Genomic DNA, 25,751 nt, shown 5'->3' on the forward strand with positions numbered 1-25,751 from the left:
TAATAAAGGACTGGCTTACCTAAAGCCAGTTGAGTAGCACTTGAAATGTTTTTGTTCTATGAAACGTGATGTACTTATATGATTCTGTTTTCTTCAAGTTGTATTTTGTTGGACGAACGCACTTATTGTAAGTCGCTTTGGATAAAAGCGTCAGCTAAATGCAATGTAATGTAATGTAATGTAACCCTACCCCTACCCCTCACACCAGATACTGACTGGTTTTCGGACCCCCCCCCCCCAATAAAGCAAAACTGCACGTTTCAGAGTGGCCTTTTATTGTGGCCAGCCTAAGGCACACCTGTGCAATAATCATGCTGTCTAATCAGCATCTTGATATGCCACACCTGTGAGGTGGGATGGATTATCTCGGCAAAGGAGAAGTGCTCACTATCACAGATTTTTTCAGATTTGTGAACAATATTTGAGAGAAATGGTTATTTTGTGTATATAGAAAATGTTTTAGATCTTTGAGTTCATCATGAAAAATAGGAGCAAAAACAAAAGTGTTGCGTTTATATTTTTGTTCAGTGTATATATTTGTTTGTTGTTGTTGGTAATCATTATTTTTTTATACTTTCTGTGCCCTACCTGCCCCTAATGATCATTCGCCGCCACTGCTCATATCCCTCTATTTCACTTCCTGTTTCAAAAGTGCTGATTCTGGGTATAAAGCTTTGAAAAAGAAAACATTTATTAAAAAGAGGGGCGGAGCTTATGCCTGCTCATGCGGGAGATTCTACCGGCAGATACTGCGGTGATGAAAGACCATATCATGGATTATCAAGGATCTGAAACAGTCTGGAGCACAAAGGCTTTCTCTCTTGCCGGTTATACCACAAGGTGAGTTCCTTTTTACTTCCTGCTTCTTCACACACATGCTCTCCAGTACAGGTTAGCTCTGAGTGTTAGCGATGCTAATGTAAACACGTCCAAAACAGTCGGGCATTGTTTCTGATAGCAACGTTTCTGATTGGGCCGTGGGTCCACATTTCAGATATTACGTCATATCGGACGCAAATCTGGATCAGCTCCGTTGTTCCCCGTTTTTAGAGATGTGGGTACGGAGGAAAAGAGAGAGGGTTTTATTTCTGACGCTGCGTGCATTCATATTTTTAATTAGATAAAATACATGTGTATTCTCAGTTGAATTTTGGACCTCTGAATTATTGTATTATACTTTTTTGATAAACTTTAGTTCAATTTGAATGTGTTCATGTATTTAATATATATCACTCTTTACATGTTTTCACATCATTTTCCAACATAAATACTATTTGACACATCATAGCATTACTTTTTTAGAGTCTAATATTTTTGATATACGTGACTTTTTAATAGTTTTACTAATACTTTAACATTTATTTTTTATGGTGTTGTATAGTGTGACAACTGGTCTTATTCTCATACTTTTTGATATTTTCTAACATATACTATAATTGCTTTCATATCCTTTTAAATATAATACAATTACCTTTTGTAGGATTTTTGACATACTGTACTGACTTTTTATGGCATTAGTGTTTATATAATGTTTCAACATACTGTTCTTAGACTTCTCTATGTATCCATGACCGTTTGACGTATTTACCAAAAACTGACATTTTTCATATTTTTACTAGTTTTCATTGAATAGTTTTGCCAACATACTTATTTGAGGTTGCTATATAATTATATGACGTGCTTTACTAGGATTTGTATCAGAAGTCCATCTCTTCCCAAGAAAGGCTCAGAAACACCATGAACATCTTTATTCCAGTAAAAAATTACAAAACAAGCGACCTGAGCTTCAACGGGCAGAAACAAGCCATTTGGAAAACAAAAGAGCGTTAAGTAAATAATGCCAACAAACTTTCAGACAACATGGCTTTAAAATAACTTAAACATACAGATATAAAAACATACAAAAGAGCTGGTTTGTGGCAAGTCTGATGCTGCTGTTTAAAAAAGGAATGGTGTCGAACACACACACACACACACACACACGAGCAAAGTGGAGAAGTGCGATCACAGAGCCTGCCGAGGCTATAAATGACTTTGATATGTTGTTTAAATAGGGGGCCTACAAAAACTATCAGCCCCAGGGCCTGATGGCAGGTTAAGGCGGGCTTGCATGAGATCACACTTACTCCTGCCTCATTCTCACACACAATCACTCACAAACATACAAGGTATAAGGAGGTTTAATATGTAAGAGTGTGTTTATGAGTTTGGGAATGAGGGAGTGAGAGAAAAAGAGAGAGAGAGAAAGAAAGATATGAGGCGAAAACTGCGACTTGCTGTAAACCAAATCTACTGTATATTGTTGTCTCTGTACACACACACACACACACACACACACACACACACACACACACACACACACACACACACACACACACACACACACACACACACACACACACACACACACACACACACACACACACACACACACAGAGCATAGAAAATGGTACTTTTACACACAAATAGCTTTACATGTAATGAACACATCTGAAAACTTGGAAACGAAATGAAGATCACTTTGGTTCTTTCCTAATGAAACTCCAGCACTTTGAGTACAGGGTGTATGCAGGAATCCTGAAGTCAAATGTAAGACCTTTTAAGACCCCGCGGACACCCTGGAGTAACACAAAGAGATATATAACTGCCTATACAAAGAAAACGTCAGTAGGAGAAAACACTGATAGGACTTCATTTGCAAAAACAGACAAACACTAGGATTGATTGATTTTCGCTTCAGTGCAAATGATTTAAATAAGAAAATTGAGACCAACCAAGCACTTCTGTGATTGGCATTGAAAAACACCCCAAACAATGATATCTGTTTTTGCAAATTCACCCTGTAACATTCAACACTTCCATATTTACAAAAATATTTTAACAGCAATGAGGACATTATTATATTATAGACAGTAACAGCTTCAGTCTTAAATCTAAAAGCAGGTTTGTTTATAAAACACTAGTAAGACTGTTAATTATATAGCTTAAAACTAAACTCAGAAAGTTGTCTCTTCTCTCTCTCAGCTGTCCATTGCACATTCACAGTCTCTGCTACATTCACATCTCAGATTTTTTAATGCTTCAAACACCATTTAATGGGAGAAAGTAATATGATTTACTTCATAAGCTGCAGCCGGCCTGTACCACGAAGCCAGTTCAACACACCCTGGATTTCTTTATCTTATCGAAACACAATCCCTCTAAGCTGCCTGATATCAACTCGTTCATCGGGCCCTTTTGGGTGCAAACACTAGCTGTCATTTGAATGGCGGTAAATACAGATTCAATCACATCAAAATATGAAGAAACCCACGCCTGGTTTTATCTACAAGAAGCCCAATTACGATGGTCAGACAGGCAAACTATTAAACCATGATATTGGAGATTGATGATCGGCTCAGTTTGTAAAATGTAACTCCAGACAGTGTTGTATCTCATGGTTAAGAGTAATACTCCTACGGCGGTACTTCAACTTCCGTATCAGTCCGTGACGTCACCCGGCCCAGAAAGACTTTTCCCCATTGACTAACATGGGGACAGAGACGTCTGTAAATCAGCCCTTATTAGAATCATTCGGTCCTTAAAGTTGTAAAATGCACTAAAAGCCGAAACTAGATTTATTTTCTCTCTCCATTAATTCTACTGAGCCGAGAGCGGATGCTTTCCTTGAACCTCATGAATCCCTTATTCTCAGAACTTTTTAAAACACCATTCCTTTTAATATTATTCCCATCTAAAAAGGTAATGGAAATGCCCGTCCTGTCAAAACACTGTGAGGAGAGAGGACAAAGGTGATAAGTGATTTTACACCCTTTTTTCAAATGAAAACTTAATTAGTTCTTCTCCTGATTTTGTCTTGGCTATGCTCCGGAATGTGTGTGTGTGTTCTTAAAGCTTATCTTATTTGAACCGTCAGGAAGGTTTATGAAGGATCAGCCAAACTATCCTCACACACAAACTCAGGTTGTTCACACACCTTAACATCAGATGTAACGCTAATACTCAGCTGACTGCAGTGGCAGCTTTGAAGCATCTTTACCAGGATGTTTGTCCCGTTAGACGGTAGGTTGATCTCCTCTTCTCCCTTCAGAGCAGAATCTGCAGCAGAGAACATAAAAACATATATTACATAAAGTCAACTTTGATACAACCCAGAAATGTTATTTATAACCCAAACCAAACATGTCCATGTTGGTAGTGTGTGTTAGTTATTGACTGAATGTTCTTCAGCAGGAATGAATGTGTGATTGACAGATGAACCCTGAGGACCATCAGACTCTCATCTGCAGTCTGACTGATACTTTTATTTATACTATGTTCACTTCTCATTCAGGTAGTTCTCTATTTTCACTGCTGTAAATTAATCACACATTCAGTCGTATGGTTTCATCGTTTATATATTGATGTTTGTGGGGTCAATAAATCAACCTGATGTAAACACTAACACAATGAAGCACATCTGAGAAGACACAGAGACAACACTCTGGTGTCTGCTAATTAAAAATAAATACAAATTATGTTTTTAACTCACCTTTATTGTGGAGTATTTTGATGCACTTTGCAAATACAAGCAAAGCCAGAACTGCAGCCAGATTTACAGCTCCCAAAACGAATGAAGTGATGCCAACCATAAGCATGCTGTAGCATTCCTTACACTCCATCTTTTGTTTCTCTGAAAGACATATTCAAATATATAAATGTACCTTTATATCACAATTAAAGACAATTAACATCATTTTAGATCCAAACTCATCTCACCACTAATGAACACAAAGGTCTGAGCAGAGACCCGATGCTTGATGTCCTCCTGAGAGACCACACAGCGGTAGAGGTCTGTCCTGGTCACATTAACGCTGAGAGAGATGAAGACGTGGTCGTGGTCTTTCTCTGGGACTCGTTTCTCCTCAGCTTCGAGTCTGTTTCCATCTCCGCTCTGCCACTCTGCTTTAGTGTTTAGAGAAGCACCAGGAACCTCACAGTGCAGAAGAGCCCAGTCGACTGTGAGAGTCGTGACGGACGGCTTTGGAGTTGCAGCTGTGAACATGTTAAACACAACAGCTAAGGAAAACAAATGTGTCTTGCAGTCTGGTAAAACAGAGAAACATGCTCACAGACTCACTCAAGTACAACAAACATTTACAGCCAACTTCAACAGGAAACCTCACTATTAAATACCATCATTTCAAGTCAATAAAATCATTTCAAATTATATTGGGAGTCGAGTCATTAGTTTGTTTGTGCAGCGACTTTGTCATTATGGGGGAAAAGACACCCTTCAGGATGATCAAGATCACAATGGAAGAGAGCATGTGGCAAACTCCTGAGTTCATTAGCAGGAAAAAACAAGGTTAGAAAATTGGGTGGAAAAGGAATCGGAAAACAGCAGCCACTTCTTCTAGACAAAAATATAGAATTTGAATGTTTAGTATGTGCAACACATTCCCTCCTGCGTTAGAGAGAGGAACAGTTAAAACAACCTGTAGGTGGATATTAGGTTAAGAGTAGCCACACAGTTATGTTCATCACAATGTGTCAGTAGAGAAGTCTTGTCTTGTCTTTTTGTCAACAACTGTGTAATTGGTTAGGTATCAGTTTAGTCTTAGTCCTGTATCAAATGTCCTTGTTAGTTTTAGTCACCTTCATCCTGTTTTTATTTAGTCATGTTTTAGTCGGCTAAAAGTCTGAGCATTTTCGTCAAAGACAACTAACTATTTTAGTCTACTTTTTGTCAATGAAAAAACTTTTTTAGTCATCAGATTATATAGAACATTTCAGTAAAACTAGTCTAGCCAAAACCAATAATTTGTCATTTTAGCATATATAAATAAATAAGATTATATCTTGTCCTTATTTGATGAAAAACACAGGTTGAATGATTAAGAATGCAGCTTTGCAGAGAGTCTGGTCAGGTGTGTGGTACCTGTGTTATGGCCACATTGCTTCCCTTCTGATAAAACAATGCATTCCTGTTTTTCTCCGCCTCATTGTAGCGAAAATGGGCCCAAATATCACATCGTTTCTTTCTCCCAAGCAGTGGTGGCGTTAGACTTTTTCGTTGTCAGTCATTTTGACGGACAGGATTGTAACATTTCCGTCATAATCCATTATTACCCAACTTGTCACTCACTCGCGGGGGGGGGGGGGGGGACGACACTGCTCCCAAACCCTGTTGTTGCCATTTTATTTTAAATAAGGTTCGTTATATCCGAGTCTTCCTGACAGTTCATATTGTGCCGCTGCCCGGTGTAATGTAATTGTACCGCCGCGCGCAGCACAGACACACAGCTGCTGCCCTGCCGCAGCACCGGAAATGGAACTGCTGGGAGAAAAACTGACTATCAGAGATGTAACGTTATCTTTGATAATATTTCGTCTCCTCATTTTTCGTCAACGAAAGTAAAGACAGATTTTGGCATAGTTTTTATTTACTAAACTACATTTTCGTCTCGTCACTTTTCGTCAACGATATTGCATGATGATTTCGTTACAGTTATTGTTTACTGCCGTCTCGTCATCGTCTCGTTTTCGTCATGGAAAAAAAGGTCGTTGACGAACATATTTCGTCATAGTTTTAGTCAACGAAATTAACACTAGTATCAGTCTATGGCAGACCCAGTATGGGTGTGAGATGTTTAAGTCATTAAAGCTCTTGGAATAGAAGGAGAGACTCAATAGATTTGTCCCTCTGCTGTGATCACAAATCCTAAATAAGTAACTATTATTAGTCTGAGCTAATTGTAATTTGGATAGATTTGCTTTGTTAGCAACAGCAGCCAGATAATTTAAGAGGGCCTCAAATGGACTGCAAATCAATAAAATCATCAAATTACTGTATTGATGTTGAACCTTCTGGAAGGTAAAGATTGATGAGGCTGTCGCAGAGCACGCTGTGGAAAACCACATGACTAGAACTAGTTCTGATGTTGAATAATTAGTGAGGTTGATGTCATAACTGCTCGTATACATCACCCATTTTGCTGCGCAGCGTTTTTGGGATCCCGCCCAACAGGCCTAAAATCAGTAAACTGCATCTGATGATAAAACAACATCCTCCTATTTCACAGTGTGGAACGGACAAACTCCATCAAATAGTGATTGCTAAGGGACAGAGAAACACAGAAGCAGCAGCAGACTCTTCTGTCCAGGAATACAGACATTGTGGCTATAGATTCTACTAAAACTATATAATCCTGTTCTTTTAATATGCGTGATCAATTTAGATATTTTCAAAAACCTTCTGTTCCTTCATTGAAAAAGCAATTATTAACTGGTATTATTTTAGCTTTAGTTTCTAATGGTTGTATTGCAACCATTGTTTTTATGATCATGAGTTTGGGACTCACCAAACTTGTGGCTTCGGTTCCGTCTCTGGGTCCATTCCACCCTAACTCCACGTTAATGTCTTTCTCTTCTAACCCTACTTCTCTCCCTCTCTATTTAATTGTTTTAACTTATCGATGTCGCAAAACACTTTAAAACATTTTCTGAATGGAGATTTGATCTACCAGGCTAAGCTAACGTTGTATCTGCTCTGTCCAAACTCACAACAACGTCATACAGAGATAAATAAAGACTGTATTCGCCATGAGTCTGTGGTTTATTCATGTATAACTTTTATCCAGTTTCTGAACAGATATGAGGAGCTCTGAGTGCTAACAGCTAACGGCTGCTGTTCTGGTTTTCTGAATCAACGTCAGTGACGGCAGGCTGAGATCCTCACCACTGATTGGCTAACCTGAAAACGCATCATGTGAATTCGAAGCTCGAGTTGAAGAAATTGAACTCTTGCGTATGACATGAGTCGCATCAATCACGTCCTTAGTCTCGAGAGCTGCAGCACAAACTGCTCAGTGACATCATGGCTCACCTGGGTCTTCTCCTGATCGGTCCTTAAAGTGGAGATCTGACAGACAAAAAATAAGATTCATTTCTTGTCAAAGGTTTTTGCCTTCTAAGGGTGAGTTAACTCCAATGTCTTTTTTTATATATCGCATAATATATATATAAAAATGTTGGTGCTGGTCCAATATTTGCTGTGTTTATAATTTTCCTTAAAAAAAATTGATAGGAAGGATATAAGAAGAATGAATAAAGACATTCTTCTTATCCATCTTTCAGGCTTTATTTGCATAAAGACTGAAAGACACAAGGAGTGAGAAAGTACTCACCAACATCCAGCTCAAAGTAGAATGTCTGAGGAGGCTGCAGACGTGGAAAATAACAGGTGTAGTTTCCCCTGTCGGTTGCTGTCGTGTTGCTGATGACGATGGAGGCGTTGCCGTGCTTCAGTTCTGCTGGGAAATGTGAGACTCGTCCTTTGAACTGCGGACTCTGACCTGAACGACCGTTGTTGTAATGGATGCCTGCATCATACATGAAAACCTCCTGAAAGACTTCTCCTCCAGGACCGACTTTTCTCCAGTCAAAGAGAAGTCTTTCAGCACCCATGTTGATGGATACTGGGAATAAAGCCTCTCCACCTTCTAGAACAACCACTCTGACGGAACCTGGGGGATAAAGCACATTGTAATCAGTATGCGTAAATACATAAATCAGATAAAGGCAGAAAAGTGGATAAAATGTTACCATGCCACCTCAGCTTAAAAGCAAAACATTTCCCTTTAATTGAGGAAGAGAACATATTTACTTGTTTCTTAGGATCGACCCCAATAATTCACTATTTGTTCATTCAGGTATTCAGTATTTGGGTTTAAAATAAAAAATAAATCTGAGTAGTGGGTTCAACCCCTCAGGATTACAAAAGTGCATTAATCACCTTTTAGTAAATAGGCTTGTTTGAGACAAGCGATCTTCCATCTTGAGTACCGTCCCATGGCTCTTATTTTTGCCGGAGGACCGATAATGGAGGAGCGATAACCGAGGAACCACCAAACCATCCTCCGATGAAATCCTCAGACACTTGTTCCGCCCCCTTACTGTGTATCGCTCACTGATTGGGCGATGCAGTGCATGCACTGATCTGATGCTTCTTGACATGAGAGCCGTTTCCCAGCGGAGTGAAGAAAACACATGAAACTCACGGGAGTCACTCCTCAGTTTAAACCGTGTTTTGTTTCAATTCATGTTTCATTTAGTTACAAATATGTGATATATCTGAACAACAAAGTGGTCAAAAATCATTTTATTCATTTTTTGGAAACATTTTCATGATCGCTTTTTTCGTTTTACATTTTCATTTATTGTCATTTCCATTCAGTCAGTCATTAAGTGCTATTGAAATGTTAATGTGCTACATATCCACACAAACACACAAAGTGTGCAATCCAATGAATGTTATCTAACTGGGTTTTGATAGATAACATATCTCTTTTTCTTCTCTCAATTATTTTATTTCTATTGTGCACTCTGATCAATATTAATCAAACTATTGTTCGTTTATACATTTTAAGAATGGCGTTTATCTTTTTTGAGAATGTGTTCTTATTTAATTTAATGTATTTGGGTCTACAACAGATGATACAAATGTGTGTGTCAGTAAATGTGTACTAACAGAGGCGGGGGGGGGGGGGGGGGGGGGGGGGGGTGTGGAAATAACAGGGACAGAGCTGCTGTCAGACGATCAGCTGTGCAGCGTCATCACAAACGGATGCTCTTAAAACTCATTTCCCTCCTTTTCGTGGGTTGCGTTCCGATAATCAGCTCCTAAATTCTAACCCTATCTCCTATTCCTTGACCTCTGAGTGAAAGGTCACGGGGTTAAGGGATAGTGGATAGGAGAATTCAAAAGGACTTAGGAGAAGAGACCGCGGTACTTTAGAGAATCGACTGCACTTTCACTATCCGACGTGTTTATGATGCACCAGCGGACGTCCTGAATGTGCGTCTGCTGCTGTGGGGAAACTATGGAGACTACAGTTTTCTATACAGCGGACTACAACATGGATGTTCAATAAGAACGAGGGACTCCTGTGAACTCATCTAGAGACTCTGTGCTCTGACGCTGCTGCTTTATGCTTTATGAACGGGGACAACAGAGAAACAGATTCTTCAGGACCAAAGCTGGAATTGAAATAAAAAGGAAAGTGAAACTTCTACTCGTCCCCCTCTCCCTCCGGTCCTCATTAATACAAATGATCCCAATACGTATGATTGATGAAAATATCTTAAATCAATACAGATGTATTTATTATAAACGTTAGTCCTTAACATCTATCGCTGTGTATATCACCATTCAAACATCTTTTAAAAGTTGAGCAAACCCCACAGCTCAGTAAAGACTGTGAGATGTTGACTTTATTTGATCATTTCAGTAAAAACTAACGTTCATATTTCTCTTTGATTATAATACTGATGAACGTTCAGAACAAAGCACTTTGGCAACTTACCACATACGTTTTAAAATGCTTAATAAGCACCGTAACTTTCATGATATAATTTCTCCGTCATAATCGTTTGTGTCCGTGAACGGCCGACTGTTGAGTGACGGCAAATGCTGCGGCTGCAATGCATTGTGGGGCAGCATTTTCTCCTCTCCTTTCGGTTAGGGAGGTCCAGTGGTTCCTAAGCTAAAGGAGGTTATAAAGGAAGTTTGAAACCTCCTTTCCTTTCATTTGGAGAATTGGAACGGCACTTATCATGGCTGCCACTGAGGGACTTCCGGGTCATTTCACTCCGTTAGGAAGGTTCCTAAGCTAAATGGACTATTGGAATGCAACCGTGGTTTCCTTGCATCTCTCCATGCTTCCCTGATGGGAGGGACTAGACGCAGGGAAACGACGCAAGGATTTCATTTAACCGACCTGAGACCAAGCCCCCAGGAAGTGCGCCGGACTCAGATGAAAATATTCGTGCTGGCCAAACGGCGGTACTACACTTCCGCTTGGTTGCCAGGCCCGGAAACACTTTTTCCCATTGACTTACATGGGGAAAGAGTGGTCTGTAGCTCGTTGGATAATTTTTTTTTAAACTAAATAAACTACCCAGTATGAACACTTGTATAGCCCTTATTAAAAACATTCGTTCCTCAAGTTGTAAAAATGTGCTAATAACGTTATTCTGAGTTATTTCTAGGGTTGGGAACCGAAACTCGGTTCCAGATGAGAACCGATAAGAAAATGCCGGGTACCGGGTACCCATACAAAATACACAATTTCGGTTCTGCTTAACGGTTCCTAAACGCGGTAGACCCTGTATTCCAGCGGGTCCGTCTGCACTGCGGTGCTGCGGTGACCCGGTGGAATACAGGGCGGACCTGGAGAATCACAGAATGGCCGGTCGTCAGCGGGCCGTTGACGGCCGGCTCGGTACGCTGACGGCCGGCACCGCCCTTCATTTTTTTAAACGGCATCATATAAATTGCGCTGACAGGCGACAGAGGTCCACAGTTGCCCCGCAGCGATGCTCCCCCGCCCTCCCGTAGACATTTCACGAGCTCAGTCACTTCATAACACCAAAGATAGGTCGCGGTAAACACTCTGAAGTGAGGCTCCACTACACTAAAAAATAAAAATAAAAGGCAAAGTGTAATGCCTGTTAATAGCTTGCCACAGGCATAGCTCAGTTAAAATAAAGCACAGCTATTGTGCAATACATTTGTATTGCATGTATATTTTTTAGTAACAATTTCAGTTAAAGCTTTTAAGAATAAATATATTTTTGTTATCTAAACGTTTGACCTCTTTATTTTACAATTTTGGAATCGAAACGGGGAATCGATAAGAACCGGAATCGATAAGCAGAACCGGAATCGAAATCGGAATCGATAAATTTCAAACGATACCCATCCCTAGTTATTTCCCTCTGCATTATGAACGCGAATCTAACCCACGGGGCCGCGCCGCCCGGCACATTCACGTTACGTGTCCCAACCAAACAGGGAGGGTGGGGGCTGGAGCTTTTGGAGCTACAACGAGCCGTTAAAGGCAGAGAGTGAAATTCAGTGAATACACGTAGTTTACAGAGATGCTGTATGAGGAACCAATGTGAGTTGCGTTTATCTTTACCCATGGATGCACAATAAGAACGGATCCATATCGTCTCACTGCCATCCCACGGAGCTGTAATAATGGATATATTGCACATGTTTGCTGTAATTCATTATCATACTACATGGGCTGTATGATTAAATCTTGTACCGTAAATGTTGTATTAAATAAAGTTAATATTACTTATTATTATAAGTATATATATATATATTATATGCAATAATTATTTCATGCTAAATGAAGCTCTGTTGGATATCACTAGATCCTGTTACAGCGTAATATAAGTACATAACGATTGATGTTACATTAGCATCATTACTAGCTAGCCGCTAGCTGCTAACTGCCGCCTCGTTCATATCAAATCCATCTTAATAACAATCCATTACCATGCTGTCATGAACGCGCGGTGCTGTTACGTGTACGCAAATTGACGTGCTTGATGTGAACGAGCATTTTGGTCAAAGTTGCGCATGCTCTATGAGTGCACATACGGGTACTTCTCAGGCATGCTGGGTAATCTGTGACGTTTCACTCTCTCAAAAGTTGGGCCATTTTATCATCATGCGCTAATGAGCAACTCTCATAGGAATGAATGAGGCCCCGCCTCCCACGCTGTATCCGGGGCTGCTTCTCAGGTCGATTAAATGAAATCCTTGCTTCCCTCACTTGCGTCGTTTCCCTGCGTTTAGTCCCTCCCACCAGGGAAGCATGGAGGGACGCAAGGAAACCACGAGAAGCAGGGAAATGAGTTTTAAGAGCAATGGGACGTCCTTTCCTCCGGAGCGTCACGTGAAGCGACGTCCGTTTGTGATGACGCTGCACAGCTGTTCGTCTGGCAGCAGCCAGCTCTGTACCCGTTATTTCCACAAACACCCCCGCCTCTGTTAGTGCACATTTACTGACATAAACATTAGTATCATCTGTTGTAGATCCAAATACATGAAATAAAATAAGAAGTCATTCTCAAAAAAGATAAACGCCATTCTTAAAATGTATAAACGAAAAAAGCGATCATGAAAATGTTTCCAATAAATGAATAAAAAAATGTTTGACCACTTTGTTGTTTAGATATATCACATATTTGTAACTAAATGATACATGAATTGAAACAAAACACAGTATAAACTGAGGAGTGACTCCCGTGAGGTTCATGTATTTTCTTCACTCTGCTCTCATGTCAAGAAGCATCAGATCAGTGCATGCACTGCCTCGTCCAATCAGTGAGCGATACACAGTAAGGGGGCGGGGTGAGTATCTGAGTATTTCATCGGAGGATGGTCTGGTGGTTCCTCGGTTATCGCTCCTCCATGATCGCTCCTCGCTCCTCGCTCCTCGCTCCTCCGGCAGAAATAAGAGCCATGGGACGGTACTCAAGATGGCGCAGGCAAATCAACTTCCGGTGAGACCGAGGACCGAGGAGCGAGGAAATGAAAATAGTCGACCTGAGAAGCAGCCCAGTTCTTATTATAGCCTACATCCATGCCTGAGACGGGGCCCTGCTCTGGAGGCTCGCCTACATGAGACGTTGAAATCTCGCGGGACAAAGACGCCCGCAGCCTTGAGAGTGAGGCGCGGCGGCGCAGTTCCTCTCCAAGGGCTGCGGAAGCGAAATGCTTGATGGGAAATGACTCGCTGGTATCTCGAACTCATTGGTGGTTTTTACCCCGTGCTGCTGATGAAACTCTCCAATTGGCTCGGCAAAAGTTTGTTGTTGTTTTGTGTCAGTTTGACGTCGCCACATCCATTCCCATTTTTCATCATTGTTCCACAATGTTTATCATCATGAAATGAATATCTATATATTCTATACTATACTTGCACTGCTTACCGTTTCATACTTTATATATCTTAGCATATTCATACACACTGTTCATACTGCTCTCAGGCTGCTGTGTATATCTAGTGTATTCATAGCCCTCACTGTTTATTCATCATTCAATTCATTCTATATTTTATTCTGTAGATTGTGTACATTACTTTTCACTTTACTGCTTGTTGCACCTGGTTAGAAGCTAAACTGCATTCGTTGTCTCAGTACCTGTAATATGTGCAATAACAATAAAGTTGAATCTAATCTTGAGCAGGAACAAATGTAATTACTTAGTACATATCTGACATTAACGATTAAACACGTGTGCATTCTTTATAAATGCAAACCGAGTCAAGTCGACTCCGGAGGTGGCGGTATGCACCTTAAAGTTGTTTGCAATCCGCCAAAAAACCGAGAGAAGAAGAAGAAGGCGAAGAAGAAGCCGACTCGGAGCTGTCCGACTTCAGGCCAGCTTTTTGAGACCTCCCCCGGCTGCGATCGGCTATTCTCGTCTACTTTCGAGGCGACCCGCAACGCGTCTCAAACAAGCCTAATGTCTTATTTACACCCAACATCACAGCTGCTTATCCTACTTTCTGCTCATGTGTTATTTTACTGAAACACCGTCTAGCCCAGCGGTTCACAACCTTTTTCTCAAGGGGCCTAAATGCATTTGCTTTTAAATATATTATTTAAATTGGCTTATAGATTAAGAATGCGCAATTTTAAATTAAGAAATAAACGTTTGACACATATTGTATCGAGTTGTAAATTAGACATGAATCAAAGAAACGCTGACATTAAGGTGGGTCCACAGACGGTACGTGTACTACCGGTGTTCCGGATTAACTGGTTTCCCGATCAACTGGGGCACAGATGTGGAGGCGTGGCCTACCGACTGAAATACACATTTCGATCGCTTCTTCTGTCGTTTACATAAATCTTTTGGTATATTTGGCTCCATAGGAACACTTTGATGCACTTTCAGTACCAGTGTGTGAGGTTGTGGTTACGATGGAGATATCCAGACGCGAACAGCGGGGACTACAAAAAGAAAAACGTGTTGGGGATGTCTGTTCAAAACATTGCGAGCTCCAATAAATCATTTAAACCAGCTATTGTTGCCAGTAGTGCTGTAGCGACGCGTCGACAACGTCGACTTCAAAATATCGTCGACGACATATTTCCGCGTCGACGCGTCGCTACACACACGTGGGTCACCCAAAGCAACAAGCAGTTCACAATCGCACTTCAAACACAATGGAGACTGAAACGGCTACCACCTCCTCCTCACAGGATTGCGCACGAAGCCCCCAAACGAAAACATCTCGCCCTAGGTCTTCAAAAGCATGGGAATATTTTAAAGTTAGTCCAAAACGCAAAGATATTTATATATTTATATCTCACTGAGACTGCTGCATAGCCTAGCAGAAGCAGCAGCTAGCTGTGGTGGCTACCATTAGCAGCTAGCATTTGCTCTCCGATTTTTACATACAATGGAATTATGGATTATAAATTAAATCATTTTTTTATACATAGACGTTAAAAACCTATGGATTAACCGATTCAGCCGCGTTTTTTCTCATTTTATTGCCATTGAACACGTCTTTTGATCAGATTACGGTGGTGAGACGATCTCCCGAGAAGCTCTGTGAAGGTACGTGTTGTGATGACTGTATTTGCTTCACCTGTCGCGAGTCCGGATCACTCAGTGATGATACTATATACCTACATAATCTGTGGAGTCTCAGCTTTAATCGGATATATTGTATGTGCAGCTACGATAAGTAATAAGGGTACTTTTATCTTGAGTTCTGTGCCAATGTCCGTTAGCATTTTTCGCTCAGGGGTCATTTAGATGCTTCTTATGAGACTTGTGTTTTGTTTTGGTAAACATGGTCAGTTAGCTGAGATTATTACCGTTAATCTGGTATAACATATTAATAGGTTCTTAAATATTAAGATCCCCTGAGACACAGTATCGTGAAAAAAATTTTTTTTACATTACGTTTTTTATGAATTGAACAACAGAAAAATAATCGTTAGATTAGTCGACTAATCGATCAAATAATCGCCCGATTAATCGTTTTCAAAATAATCGTTTCCCCCCCAGCACTAGTTGCCAGACTTATTACTGAATATCGTTCTTAATGTGATACCAAGTCCATCTGAGACCTGTGTACACCTTCAGACAGCCTCCCAGTGAAGCACACGGTGTTTACTCACAGTTTGAAAGCAGCGTGGAGAAGTCTTCAGCTGTGTTAAGCTGTGATCCGCTCGAATACATCCTTAAAACCAGCTATTGTTGCCCGACTTATCACTGAATATCGTTCCTAATGTGATACCAAGTCAATCTGAGACCTGTGTACACCTTCAGACAGCCTCCCAGTGAAGCACACGGTGTTTACTCACAGTTTGAAAGCAGCGTGGAGAAGTCTTCAGCTGTGTTAAACTGTGATCCTCTCAGGTAAACTGTGATCCTCTCAGGTAAACTGTGATTCGCTCAGGGTCAACTGGGATCCACCCAGGGAAAAATGGGATCCGCCCAGGATAAACTGTGTTACGACTTCTGTGGCTATCTACCAGCGATCATGTTTAATATGAAAGACACACACATATACATCTCTTATAAAAACGGCATTCAGCAGCACTCATCCAGATCACATGTGACTGTTAACTCGTTTTGCAAAGATAGCAGCAGAAATGTCATTGCTGCATGTGCAGGGATATTAGACTTTAAAATGCTGATGGGTCATTAATGTTGGTGTCGGCAAACAATATTAGGAATCCTCTATTCAAACTACATAATATTCAGTGTCCATCGACATGCAAATAGTTCATGCTGGACTCAAACCCGAGTCCCAACAGCAAAAGTCACTCCAGCCCTGCGCGCTATGAGTGCACCACGGATCAACACGATACCTCCCAGAGAATCAAAAATGAAATAACAGTGTTCAAAACACTCACGTCAATTACATTACATGACATTGCATTTACCTGACGCGTTTATCTAAAGCGACTTACAATAAGTGCATAAGACCAAGAAGATACAACCTTGAAGAAAACAGAATCATATAAGTACATCAGGTTTCATAGAGCCAAAACATTTAAAGTGCTACTCAACTGGCTTTAGATAAGCCAGTCCTTTATTAGTATATAAGTGCTTTGTTAGTAATTCCAACGTCAATAAATCCTTTACAAACTATTCTTGTTGTCAGTCTTACATTTGTATCATATCGTTATTAATATGATGTTGAGTCGATTTGATACCCGTTTATACTTACAATTGAACAACAGGTGTACAGACTTATCATTAATTGGGGCATGGGTCCAGTCTATATAAATTGGATTAACCTTTTGTGAGGTAGTGAGGAGATCGAGAGAGATACAGAGAGATACAGAGGAATACAGGGGAAGGATCAGATGAAAAAGGATCAGACTCCACTACAAACTCCACATCAGATTCTCCTTCTCATGTTTGGCAAAAAAGTGTTTTATCTTTGTGCTGACTCCTTTCAAGCACAGTTCAGATCCACACCAGATTCTCCTTCTCAGGGTGTTTCTGTTTCAGAGGATGAGTCCTGCAGCTGAAGTTAGGGGCTGCATGAGACCTCTTGTCCCACAGAGAAGCTCCTCTTCAACTTACTGCTTGTTGCGTATCACAGGAATGAAATGACCATCCAGCCAAACGACACATATTTGAAGCTTTGGCTTTGCAGCCAGGTGTTTTTATTTACTTCAAGGAGTGTATGTATGGCTGTGTATGTCTGTTTGCTAAAGAGACATTATCAAAGGACTTTGAAGTTCCAAACAATTCAAAACATTGAAGTCAAGCTGGGTCAAGATCATACATCTGTTTACCTCAAAGACACATGAAATAGCACAAATGAAAAACAAAACGCTATGAGAGCAGGGCCGCCTTAATGCACGGGCTGACCTGGGCTGAAGTCCAGGGGCCTACGGAGATCGGGGGCCTATCATGAGCCAATACAACAACAACAAAATTCAATTTATTTTTTTTTCCGGGTGTTTTTTAAAAATGTTAAATAAACAAAGTCTTGGCTTTCAGAATATGAAACTTTTATTTCCAAAATCACACGATAAATACATTTTTGAAGCTTGTAAAGGGAAGATGACAGCTCTCACTCACCACCCTGCACTTCCACAGCGCCGCCGCCCCCCCTCCCTCCGGCTGAGATTATTAATGTAAGGTGTATAGTAATCATAGATAACACGGCAGGGTCCGTTATAGTTTGTTTTCATCTGATTTCAAATAAACAAAGTCTTGGCTTTCAGAACATTAAACTTTTTTCGGCAAATTCAGATGATAAATACAGCTTTGAAGCTTCGGCATAATTACAAGCGGAGAACGGAGTAACTTGACGTCACAGCAGGCACAACAACAGCCGGTGTTTCTCCTGAGGGTTTTCCCCGGGAAACAAACACAATACACACAAACGCAAAATTACACAAACACACACACGTATACACGCACACACACACACACACACACACACACACACACACACACACACACACACACACACACACACACACACACACACACACACACACACACACACACACACACACACACACACACACACACACACACACCACACACACACACACACACACACACACACACACACACACCACACACACACACACACACACACACACACACACACACACACACACACACACACACACACACACACACACACACACACACACACACACACACACACACACACACACACACACACACACACACACACACACACACACACACACACACACACACACACACACCACACACACTCACTCGTGAGCTTCCCCCAGACCAGTAATCCAAACGCAAATATCTTCCCTCCGTACTATTTTGATCATTTGCTCCGCTAATCAATCAGATCGATGGATTCCAGAGATGACTCCGAAACAGTCAGTGGGCACCACCTAACAGCCAATCAGAATGAGAATATGTTTCACATGTGACTTATTGAAATTGCGAGTGATTGAGTGACAGATGAAGGTTGTTTAGGAGAAAATGTCGAAGAAGAAAAAGTTTGAGAGTGGCGCTCGGAAAAGGAAATTGTTGAGGGAAAAGTAGTTTTGAGACAAGCAGCTATTACAAAACATGCCGAAGCTTACAGGTTATTTTAAACCTGTAGGCCAGGATGAGGAGGAAGGACAGATGAGTTCTGTACCGAGCGGCAGCGGTGCCGGCCGCGGGGCCTCGGAGCCAAGTAGGCCGTCTGGTTCTGATAGCGATGGAGTAGCGGGAGAGGAAAAACAGACAGGAGGGATGTTGGAGGAGATGGGAGGATGACGAGGACTTGCTACGTGGAGGGGAGCTAACGGCAACCGGACAAATACATGAGGGAGGCCCGATACGTCACTCATCTGGAGGAGAGGACCAGGCGCGCGTAGAGCAAAGTGGAGAAGTGCGATCACAGAGCCTGCCGATCGAGGCTATAAATGACTTTGATATGTTGTTTAAATAGGGGGCCTACAAAAACTATCAGCCCCAGGGCCTGATGGCAGGTTAAGGCGGGCTTGCATGAGATCACACTTACTCCTGCCTCATTCTCACACACAATCACTCACAAACATACAAGGTATAAGGAGGTTTAATATGTAAGAGTGTGTTTATGAGTTTGGGAATGAGGGAGTGAGAGAAAAAGAGAGAGAGAGAAAGAAAGATATGAGGCGAAAACTGCGACTTGCTGTAAACCAAATCTACTGTATATTGTTGTCTCTGTACACACACACACTGTACATCCACACACACACACACACACACACACACACACACACACACACACACACACACACACACACACACACACACACACACACACACACACACACACACACACACACACACACACACACACACACACACACACACACACACACACACACACACACACACACACACACACACACACACACACACACACACACACACACACACACACACACACACACACACACCTCAGCTGATACCACTCTTCTACATCCATACCAACACACCTACATTATATTAGTTGCATACATGGCAATGGCTGGCAGGGCCCCATTATACAACAGGCAAAGAAACCAAGAAATGACAAGCATGTAATTCAATGGTAAAATGTCACATCTGGTTTTTACAGTAAAAAGGACAAATTGAACTATTTTCCTCCAATATAAAACCCTGACATTACAAAATGCATGTTTTTATACCGGTATGGCGGAGAGATCAAAAGATGTGGTTATAATGGGAGTGGAAGTGGACATTTTTGTCCGCGAGTGGCTAATGTGTGACTTTTTTGTTTAATCTGATTCTGTGCAAAAACTAATAATCAACCAAAATCAATGTTGTTGCTAATCTTTGACATATCCAAGACTGTGATAAAAAAAAGCCGACCCCCCCCAACATTCATTATATGGAAAATAACTGCCTTTTTGTGCATGTTTTTCATAGAAAACGCAAATTTGTGTTTTCAAACTGGCAGTTAAAGGGTTAAAATCCTGAACATAAGTTAACATTTGGTATTTTTGATCAGGACTGAAGTTGATTGAAAGATTTAACCCCAAAAAAGTTTTTTAAAATATTAATCTGTTGTCATTTTAGAGCAGTTTTTGGAAGTGGACATTTTTGTCCCGAATGACTAATTTGTAACTTTTTTGTTCAATCTGATTTTGTGCAAAAACTAATAATGCAAAAAAATCCATTTTGTTGCTAATCTTTGACATATCCAAGACTGTTATTAAAAAAAAAGAGCCAGTCCCCAGATATGTATTTTTTGGAAAATAACTAATTTTCTCTGTTTTCATCATGAAAAAAAACAGCGGTTTCATGTATTCAAAATGGCATTTAAAGGGTTAAAATCCTGAAAATGATTACATTTTTAGTATTTTTCTATTAGGGCGGAAGTTGCTTTAAAGATTGAACCCAAAAAAGTGGTGAAAAAAACCTTTTAATATAATGTTTTTATCAAAGTCTTTTGCAGTGGACATTTTTGTCTCGAATGACTAATTTGCGTAGTCCAATCGAATGATACCGGAGGGTTAATGTAAACTTTCATTTGTTCATTTGTTATAGTTTACACGTTGTCTTCGGAGAAAGAGAGAGAGGGAGAGAATACAACTTCAAAAGACATCAGTATGTTCGTGGCCTTATTTATTGGACCGGTGTAGCTGCTGCACCAACCTCTTTAAACATCCATGTTTATAACACAGACACATGAAGCTGTTTATAAAGTCACCACAACATCAACACAGCTCCTCTATACAATAAAACCAAGCCTGACATTTAGATGAAATCCCTTTAACAGCACTTTTCTACTTCAGTAATGACAACAAGAAGTTATGGGACACTTTGATAGCTCTTTAAAATTAGCTATAATAACGATAACACACATTACAATGAATATGCACACATGTATAAGACAGTGGCGAGCCGTGACTTTTATACCTAGGCCCTCTGACCCCCCTTCCCTCTTGGAAAAAATAAGAGTTATTACGTCACAGCGTATACTTCAGCGGAATATCAAAACAGTGGTCCGGGGTGCAAAACGCATCAATGACAGCGACCCTCTACCACACAAAACAACACCATTTATATAAACACCTATCATGACAGGGCTCCCACAGCCAAGTACCAATTACAAATGAATTAAGTCGGCACGGCGGCCCGCATTGAAAATGACTTAGGCCTACCTTTGATGATCAAATCACTGAAACACAAAGTCCATCCTCCTGTCCTTTTGGATGAAGCACTTGCGGGTCATTCAACGATGTCATCACTATCACTGAAGTGAGCCATCATGAACAAACTTATGCTAATCATAAATCTATCGATTAGATTTATGATTCGAAAATAATAAAAGTAGGGTAGACATGTGGATATTATCCGGCTGAACAAAACGTGCATTTATCTAACAGGTTCGTTTTCCACAGACCTTATTTCAAGCTATCTCCCAAAATCCTATGGAGAAATCCCACTGCTTTCTGTCGAGGGAATCCGAGCGAAGCTTACTTCCGGGTTTTAGGACGCGTCACTGCACCACTTGCATAGACTTCACAGCGGGCGGAACTTGTCATAAAGTCCGCGAAAATAAAGCCCGCCCATTTAGAGGGAAGATATGATTGGTCAATTGTACTGTCATTTGACATTACTCTCTCGTTGAGTTAGGCCCATTCCCTAACCGCCCCCTACACCCTACCCCTCCGTTTGCACGTTCACGCGGAGGGTCCGCCATATTGAGGGCTGTTCCAAAGCAACGAGTGTGGAGCGGTGTGGAGGGGGAGTGGGCTATCAAGCCCTCAAACAGCGAGTCTGCAGCGGTGCTGACTTGAGACCGGTCTCTACCTGACCGGAGTCACGCTGTGTGTGTCCGTCAGGAAACACGCTGTTTACAAGTAGTTCCAGCAAACATCCACTGATAAACTGCGATGTTAACAACCTCATGATAACCTCATATGTTTTTAACTTAGGATCATACCTGTGTTTAGTCTAGAAAAAGGTAAATGTGTGCATTTTATTATAAAGTTGTGTATATTTACAGACCGTTGCAAAAACTAAGAAGCTTATAAACATTAGGTTTAAAACTAAAAGAGCTTTGAAACACAATGAAAGATGTTTGGAGTTTTATTTGAGTTATTCATTTAAACTTTTTGTCTAAGACAGGGGTGGGGAACCTCCGGCCCCCGGGCCGTATACGGCCCGCGAGACCATTTGGTGTGGCCTTCGAGGTAATTTATAAACACACGCAAAAAAGATTTAAAAAATAATTAAACAAGTGAGTGCCTGTTTTTCCTGGCCAATGTCAGGGTCCTTGAACACAACACACGCCTAACGTGTCATCACGTGGTATATGTCTCGTCTGACAGGGGTGTAGTTCTGACGGAGAGCACCAGAACGCAGCTCCGCTCCGGCACTTCCAAAAATGGCAGTACCCATAAGGAGCCGTACACATGCTGCAGTTTTTGCGTGGCTGTGTCTTTAGCTGAAAGCCCAGTGGCGATCTGTTCATCTGTCACACTGATCATACAGACAGTCAATAACTTTGTTGTTATTAGCATCTGGTTAGCTAGCTATGCTAACGAATATAAGAAGCTTTTTCTCCAACCAGTGAGGTAAAGGCACATCTTTATATGATCATTATAGTTATAAAAAAATAAGAGAATAAAGTAAACAGGTATAAAATACTATATGACAGTAAACAAAAGTTTTGTTTTTTTTAATTAATAAACAAGAATACAGTTTGAAAGGAGAGTGATTTGTAAATATCCATAAAGAAAATCTGCTTACAGTTCTGTTCCATATGGGTGTTGAGAGATGTATCCATAGATCTACTAATGTTGCTCTCAAAGTGCACCAGATTGATGCTTTTAACTTCAACATTTAAAAAAAAATCTTCCCGGGGGAGCTTGCCCGCCCGGACCCCCCAAGAGGAGGTTAGGTCCCCCCCCCACTTAAATCATGTTCACATGGATAGGAAACTAAATACATTTGCACACATCTTGTGTCCATATCTTTCTGTTTGGGTGGTCATGCCACAACCGTGCACGTGCATCAGTGACGTGCGGTGAGGTTCATGGCTGGTGAGGCACTGACTCTTTCAGAGTCAGATTTACAAATATCATATTTTGACCTTAATCGACATATTCGATTATTTTCAAAAGCTTTTTTAGTCTGATGCTTCGATTCATTTTAAACAGACCGTTCAACAAAAGGATACCCACAATCTAAATATTGGATTGTTCTTTCTTAGTAAGATCCCATTTTCATTACAATTGGGGTCTTACCTTGACTTGAAGATGAAGTCCATGCTCTCCTTCTGGACAACAATCTCTATTACTTTTTTGTAAAAGTCCTCCTTATCTTCCTGTCGTTTCAAAAGTCTAGTTTGTTGTTTGCGTCGCGTCTACCGCCATGGTCTACCCATGGATGTATAATAAGAACGGGTCTACCCCGTCTCTACGTAGAATAACAGTAGCAACAAGAACCTGTGGGCTCACTTGCGCCCCCTTCAGTGCGGCAGAGGTTATGGCTGCCTCCCCTGGTGCTTTTTTCATTGCCGTTGTATGATGAGCCCAGCGAGCCTAAATATCATATATACGTGAAATAAGTTATTTAGAGACTATGGATGGCGAGGATAAATGTAATAAAGGGATCTACAAACATTACATTGGTGACATACAGTGAGATGGTGCAGGCATGCGCTTAGGGCCCGCTTTCCAGCCAGTTTCTGTGGGGTGACGCATTCTGAGGTGAGGCAGAGCTCATCTGTGCCTCACCTCACCCCACAGTAACTGGCTTGAGCGCGCTCACAAAATAAGTGCCCGCGTTAAATTAGTGCCCGCGCTCCAGCCAGTTACTGCGGGCTTACGAGAGGCAGAGCTCGTCCCTGCCTCACTTCTCATCGCTACCCGTAGTTGTAGCGGAGGAGCTCTGCAAATGTGCTGATTTTGACTATAAAAAGCGATTGGAATCATACAGAAATCACATTTACAAGTTACAACACAGATCAGTGGAGACATTTTATTATTATTACTATTTAGTTTTTTCTTTAGTTGTTTTTCCGTTACATTGGAGTATGACAGGTGAGGCTCTGCCTCCCCTGCCTCCCCTGACTGCACGTCGCTGACGTGCATGCATGCATGCTTTTCCTTTACACAGCATGAAAGAAAGATTTTAGTATTTTTAAGCAGAGGTCAATAATTTGTACGGCCCTCGGAGGATGTTGAAAACATTGAAATGGCCCTTGAGAGGAAAAAGGTTCCCCACCCCTGGTCTAAGAGATGCTGATTTGAAACCGTTGTTACACACAGTTATGGCATTTCCTGTTTCTGCCGGAGAGGGTAGGCCGTCCCAAAGCTTGCTGCTGTGTTTACTCCCTCCATCTGACAGGAGGGAGCCTCCTTGAGCTGCGAGTGTGGCTACAGACGGAGTTCACTCCGTCACGGAGGGGTAGGGTCGAGGGAGTTGTTTGGGATTGGGCCTTACTATAGCGGGCCCTCTGTGAATGTAGAGAGGGACCAACAAGCTCTCTCGTCTTCACAGTAACTCGCAGAGACGGTTTTAAACCCTTCACATTCAAACAGAAACTGAACAGGCAGATTCGAAGGATTTATTTCTTTGGAAATATTATTTTAAATACAATTAAATCAAGTTATTTTGGTAAAACTAATGAAAAATGTAACAACAAAAAAATGTAAAAAATAATATTTAAAAATGATTAGGCCTATTATTTTTTTTATGTTTTAAAATATAATTTTTTTAGAATATCTTAGGCCCTCACAGAGGGCCTAGAGGGCCCTGACGGCTCGCCACTGGTATAAGATCATATTAATGAGAGAGACGTCAACACCTTGTCAGTCTATGGTCAACACTAAGCTAGTTAGCTAACGTTAGCTCCACTTGACTGAAACCAATGCATTCTGCTGCTAACGTTAGCATTAGCTTTAGCATAACAAAGCAGTTGAGAGCAGCTTCTTACCGTCTTCCTGTCCCAGTGTAACTCCACATGTCAGCAGGAAGAGAAACTGAAGACCGACACCAAACATGTGTTCCCTCTGGAACAACACTAGTTGACAGAGAGTACACTTAGCTCACTGTGAATAACTATATTTGAAGTTAAATGTCAGAAATATGTAGAAGTAAACATCGTTAGGCTATTTCCTGTTTCTTCTGACTGAAACTGAAGGGAGGAGTTTTGAGTTTTCTCCTGTGACTCACTGTGGGTGTGTTTTTTTTAATGTATTTATTTAACCTACAATTGTAACGGAAAACATCATTAACAGCAGCTTTGTAGAAGCCAGCAGAGGTGGAGGAAGTACTCAGTACTAATGTATTGAAGTAAAACCATCAATACTACAGTCTAAGAAGAATACTGAGTTACAAGTACAAGTCCTGCATTCAAAATAACACTAGAAGTAAAAAAAAAAGCAATAGCATTTATGTAAAATAGCCAGTTCTCATTACTTAAAGTAATTGTTAG

General features: G+C 41.0%; 1 protein-coding gene across 1 annotated transcript; it reads right to left on the bottom strand.

Annotated features, from left to right (window-relative positions):
* Positions 1 to 2,318: 2,318 nt before the first annotated feature.
* On the bottom strand, positions 2,319 to 25,436 carry LOC117549644. Its single transcript, XM_034221700.1, has 6 exons — positions 25,251 to 25,436; positions 8,169 to 8,507; positions 7,868 to 7,903; positions 4,759 to 5,034; positions 4,532 to 4,672; positions 2,319 to 4,098 (listed from the first exon to the last, which is right to left on the bottom strand). The coding sequence occupies exons 1-6, from the start codon at positions 25,315 to 25,317 to the stop codon at positions 3,923 to 3,925; spliced, it is 1,035 nt and encodes a 344-aa protein (XP_034077591.1). The 5' UTR covers positions 25,318 to 25,436; the 3' UTR covers positions 2,319 to 3,922.
* Positions 25,437 to 25,751: the final 315 nt, after the last annotated feature.

The sequence above is a fragment of the Gymnodraco acuticeps genome, unplaced genomic scaffold (genome assembly GCF_902827175.1).
Source record: "Gymnodraco acuticeps unplaced genomic scaffold, fGymAcu1.1, whole genome shotgun sequence".
Lineage (NCBI taxonomy): Eukaryota > Metazoa > Chordata > Actinopteri > Perciformes > Bathydraconidae > Gymnodraco > Gymnodraco acuticeps.

Excerpts from the sequence above, each read along its gene's own strand:
- LOC117549644 (XM_034221700.1), bottom strand. The coding sequence starts at position 25,317 with ATGTTTGGTGTCGGTCTTCAGTTTCTCTTCCTGCTGACATGTGGAGTT. Across the intron at positions 7,904-8,168 it reads CTACTTTGAGCTGGATGTTG|ATCTCCACTTTAAGGACCGA; the intron begins GTGAGTACTTTC and ends TTTGTCTGTCAG. Across the intron at positions 4,673-4,758 it reads GACCTTTGTGTTCATTAGTG|AGAAACAAAAGATGGAGTGT; the intron begins GTGAGATGAGTT and ends TATGTCTTTCAG.